This window comes from Gavialis gangeticus, unplaced genomic scaffold (assembly GCF_001723915.1).
Source record: "Gavialis gangeticus isolate Ggan-Ray unplaced genomic scaffold, GavGan_comp1, whole genome shotgun sequence".
Lineage (NCBI taxonomy): Eukaryota > Metazoa > Chordata > Crocodylia > Gavialidae > Gavialis > Gavialis gangeticus.
In genome coordinates, this window is record NW_017729001.1 from 26,671,608 (window position 1) to 26,676,656 (window position 5,049).

The window sequence follows — 5,049 nt, forward strand, 5'->3', positions numbered from 1 at the left end:
ATTTGGCCTGGGAGCCGCCCCGCCGCCAGCGCAGCCAGATCTCTGCGGCCCGGGCAGCGCTGGAGGCAAGCGGGGATGTAGCTCAGTGGTAGAGCGCATGCTTTGCATGTATGAGGCCCCGGGTTCAATCCCCGGCATCTCCACTTTTGTCTCCTCTCTCTTTTCCCTGGATGCACCAACATCCTCGATGTTAATGTGCGCGGCGGAGGCGGCGACTGCTCTTCTTAAAGAAGATCCGGTGCAGGAAAAGCCTCGTGGAGGCTGCAGTCACAGAAGGGATCGAAACTCGTGGCAGAGGCAGGATCTTTTATTAGATATTTGCAACCCCCCCACCCCAAAACAGGCTTGATTTGCAAGGCTGCCACACAGAAGGCTGTTGCCTGGAGGACAGCCGTGTCCCATCTGACACGAGGTGCTGCGGTTACTCTGCATTGCACCCAGCCCCAAGTTCCTACTTGTTTTGCAAATAAACCTGGAAAGAAGATCCCTAAAGAAGGTCCCGGACACAAGGGGATTTACTAAACCCGGAAAGAAGATCCCTGCCCTGAGGGGGGATTACTGCAGCTATTTTGGGCCGTGACGGGGGTGATAGGGCCTGGGAGCCGGGCTCTGCAGTGCGAGGGGCTGTGCACGGACCGGCGCGCTCCTCTTGCACACTATTGCAACCCCGTGAAGCCCTGAGTCGATGCCCGCAGCTGGCGCGGCCCCACACATCGATCACCCGCACAGCCATTACACTCTGCACAAGGCACCGGGGGCACCGAGTCTTTCACCCCCGGGTAACTTCCTTGCCCTCCCCTTAACTGCCCCAGAAGCAGCCTTGGAAAGGCCAGTTTCACAACTGCTCTGGCTGTCAAGGCTTTTCGTAGCAGCCTTGAAGCCGTGATCAGCCTTGGGAGACGGTTTTGGAGATGCCACTGCCACGGCCCTGACTCGGTGAGCGCTGTTTGCGCTCAGTCTGGACGTGCACGCTCGGGGAAGGGCAGAGCCTTGTTTCAGGCCCCAGGCGATGCCCGTCCACGGGGTGCCCCGCACAAGCGAGAGGCAGGAGACGACGAGGGAGTGTGACAGGTCTCGTCCCTAACGTCTCGGGATCGCAGCAAAGGAGAGAGGGATTTGTGAGCATGCTACCGAGGGAAACAGCGAGGTGCCTCTGCGGGCGTTTAAGGGGAGCACAGCCTAGCTCAGGAAAGCCTTCCCATCCAGCAGAGCATTTCAAACCATGCTGGAGAGGCCTGTGTGTGCAGGACTCAGGCCAGAGGCTGGAATTTGCCCCCGCTGGTGTGGGCCAGGCCATTTACACAGACGAACAACACAGATGCAGGGTGTAAAACTTAGCTAAGTTTCCAATCTGCCTGTGCCCCAAAGCTTGCAAATCAAGCCTTTTTTTTCCAAATATCGAAACTTTCCTATTCATGCAGCTTGCTGTGTGATTTGTAGATGGGTTATTTTTAAATCAAACAGCGATAGGCTCACCACCACCCTTCACTTCCACGCTGGCCGACACTCTGTAGACTGGAGCTGCTATCCACGTCCAGTGACGAGGAGCGCCCACAATGCGGCCCCCTGCCTTGCAATCCCAGCCCTAGTTCGATCCAAAACCGAGGGACCTTTGCTTCGGCGACCAGCTGGAAGTTTGGCTGCTTTGAAGTATAATGCAGAGTAAGTTGTAATAAGAGCAGAGCACTTTGAGACCAGGGAAGTCCCCGTGGCTCTGTAAAGTCGGCGTGCATTGTTTGCACACAGCGATCAGCTTTGCTCGGGCCAACCTGCCAGCTGTTGCTGGGCCTTGGCTCTGCGGCCCTCTGTTATCTGCGGCCCTGCTTAGGCAGCTGCTTCCTTTGTGGGCTGCCAGGGAAGGGTTTGGGATGCATGCTGTCCTCCGAGCAGCCCCAGCGCCGCCTGGCCTGGTGCTCATTCGGGCTGGCAGCTCCGCCTGGAGGATTTCATAGGTTGCACAGACGTTAGGGCTGGAAGGGACCTTGTGAGATCAGCAGATCCAGCCCCTGCCCAAGGGGCAGGAAGTCAGCTGGGGCCCAAGGATCCCAGCAAGATCAGCATCCAAGTGTTTCTTGACGGTGTCGGGAGTAGGTGCTCTCACCGCCGGGGGGGGGAGTCTCCTCCAGACTCTGGACACTCGGAGGGTAAAGAAATGTTTCCGTGTGTCCTGTCTAAAATGCTCCTCCAGCGCTTTGTGACCCCCCGCCTCGTCTTCCCTCGGGGTGCCCTGGGGAGCAGGCGGCCTCCCTCATCCTGATGCTTCCCGACGCTTCCATAGTAACCTGGGGCCAAGTCCAGCCAGCTCCTTCAGCCCCAGCAAAGGGATCTCCTGGGATCCTTTGGCTCTCAGAGGAATCTGCGACCCATCCGCTCTGACAGACGGATCGTCTGTGATCCTTTGGCTCCAACAAAGGAACCCAGCTGGGTCCTTTGGCTCGAACAGGGGATCTAATAAAGGAATAAAGTGGGGTCCTTTGGCTCCAACAAAGGGATCCAGTGGGGTCCTTTGCATTTAAATGGCAACTGTTTGGATCTAATACAAGAATGTAGGGGGGCCACTCAGCTGTAACAGGGATCTACCTGGGATTTCTCTGGATCTAACCAAAGGACCCACTGCGCTGTGATCCTTTGGCTGTAACAAAGGAATTTGTGAGTCACTGGCTCTGGCAGAGGGATCTGCTGCGAACCTTTGTTCCCAGCAGAAGAATCTAGCTGGCTCCTTTGGCTTTGACCAGGATCCTTTGGCTCGATCTAGCGGGGACCCTTGGGATCTGGCGAGCTCTGACAAAGCGATCGCCTGGTGCCCACCGGGAGGGGGCGGGGCACTCCCACCCACCCGCCAGCAATGGGTTCGGGTCTGCCCGTATCCTTCCGCGCGCGCCGCGCCGCGCCGCGCCGCGCCCCGCCCCGCCCCCTCCACTAGCGTCGGAGTAGCGTCTAGATAGTCCCGGCGGAGGGATCTCGGAGGAGGCGGTTCTATAAAAGGTACGGCCGTGTCGTATATCGCATTCAGTTCCGCTTGGGCGCCGTCTTGGTAGGGGCTAGGCAGCTGTGTTCGCGGTAAGCACCGGGGGGAGGGGCCGGGCCGGGCCGGGCCGGGGAAAGCCAGGATGGCGAAACGGGGTGGTGGGGACCGGGGGAGCCGCGATGAGGCGGTGTCGGTAGCGGTGGCGGCGCTGTGGTGTCTGGAAGGCCTGAGGCATAGCCGTGAGCGCACCAAGATGGCGGCCGGTGGGACTGGGGCTGCTGCGCTGGCCCCTCCCCCTAGGGTGACGCGGGCGCCTAGTGGCTGTGATGTCGCTACGAGGGGCGGAGCGGCCTGAGCCCGCGGCCCCATCCGGCCCTGCGCTGGTCTCCCGCGCTCCGGGGTCATGGGTAGGGGGAAGGCGCCGTGAAAACGTGCAGGGGTGCTAAAGAGTGTCCTTGTGTCTCGTCTTCCGCAGGTAAAGATGCAGATCTTTGTAAAGACCCTGACGGGCAAGACCATCACCCTCGAGGTGGAGCCCAGTGACACCATTGAGAACGTGAAGGCCAAGATCCAAAACAAAACCCCCCTCCCCCCCCACCCCCCGACGCTCATCTTTGCTGGCAAGCAGCTGGAAGATGGCCGCACCCTGTCTGACTACAACATCCAGAAGGAGTCCACCCTGCATCTGGTGCTGCGCCTGAGGGGTGGTAACTGAACTAGCTATATTCTGCTGGCATCCATGTGATAATTTCACTGCACTTCATCCCAATAAAGCTGTTGCATTCACTAAGTTGATGTCTCTTTAAATTACACTAGTAAGCAAATGCTTAGCTGTAGTTCATATTCATCTAGTGTGGCAAACGTTATAGCTGACAAACGGAATTGCTGTCCGTCTTAGTATGTTACCTTTGCTGCAAGGGCTGTGCATGTTGAATAGGTGATTAAGGTCTAAAATGTCAAGTTTCCCTTAATTCTTGTTTGTATGCAAACCTGGCATTAGACTAATCTTAATTAAGCTTTAACATTAAGCTTTATACTGCTCTAGTAGCCAGTTCCTAGTTAAGGTAAATTAATAGCTTAGACAAACCCCAGAGAAAATGAGTGACTAATGGATGGAAGATGCAATGTATGTGGATTAGTGGCCAGATAATAGTTTCTGTGGGCTGATGAGTTGAAAGTATTTGAGGACTTCAATATCAATATCTTCATGGGAGATGGAAGGCAAAAAAATTAAGATTCCCTGTAAACTTGTTCATGCAGCAGTACAAAATAACTGCAATACATCTGCTTAAGAGATCTCTATGGGGGAATAAATTGTGGAACACTACAGGTATTCTAAAAGTTTAGCGTAAACATGCGTCACCTTTTAAGACTTCTCAGGCAAATTAAGCTGCTTTTGAGCTGAAGGCTCGTGGGTGTTTGTATGGCAACACTACTTCCTGCCAGAGTTTTTGCACATGCTTTCTATTTAAGCGACTTCCAGATTTGCTGTATAGCACTTGTGATCACAACTAAAGAATTCCATAAACAGCATGATACTATGGCTGGGTTATCTGAAACAAGTAATTCAGATAGCATTTCTGATTACCTTTATGTACTAAAGACAAGGTTAGCATGATATAATTAGAACAGTAGGCTAATACAGATCAAGTCAAATCTCTTGGGGTGGCTTTTTTTTTTCCTTCCTGTTGCACTATAAGGTCTATGCTTTTAAAACTTGTCTTGTAATCAGTCAGTAAATTAACCTATTCTTACAGTTAGGATTTAATGATTCCAACTTCTCACTACCAAGGGAAGGAAGTCAAATGAACTAAATTTTAATAGAAAACTTGCTGGAATAGCTGCCAATCACAAGGGTGCACATCAGCTCTGCTACAGGAGAAACCTAGCTAGAGGGATTGGATTGGCTCAGCAGTACCAGGTAGGCATTGCAGTCTAGTGCATCACTGGGTCTCAAGTCTGTACTTGATAGACTGCACTTGAAACTGGGCAGTTTCTATATGAAAGATGAGAATCCTTGTCTGTGGGTTGTTAGTTCCAGCATCAGTCACCAGAAAGATTTTGGAAAGGGGGGGGGGGGG

General features: G+C 53.9%; 1 protein-coding gene and 1 non-coding gene across 3 annotated transcripts in view; both read left to right on the forward strand.

Moving 5' to 3' along the window:
• LOC109290499 (ubiquitin-like) overlaps window positions 1-3,758 on the forward strand; it is an 18,249-nt gene extending 14,491 nt beyond the window's left edge. The window contains exons 2-3 of one of the 2 annotated variants that reach the window (XM_019507103.1): window positions 413-420; window positions 3,444-3,758. In XM_019507103.1, coding sequence (XP_019362648.1) covers window positions 3,450-3,683 — 234 coding nt within the window. In that variant the 5' untranslated portion in view covers window positions 413-420; window positions 3,444-3,449 and the 3' untranslated portion in view covers window positions 3,684-3,758. Of the gene's footprint in view, window positions 1-412; window positions 421-3,018; window positions 3,061-3,443 lie in introns of those variants that run through there. The other variant, XM_019507102.1, reaches the window with a different exon arrangement.
• Window positions 72-143, forward strand: TRNAA-UGC. Its single transcript has one exon. It is a non-coding gene; the product is annotated as a tRNA-Ala (tRNA).
• Window positions 3,759-5,049: the final 1,291 nt, after the last annotated feature.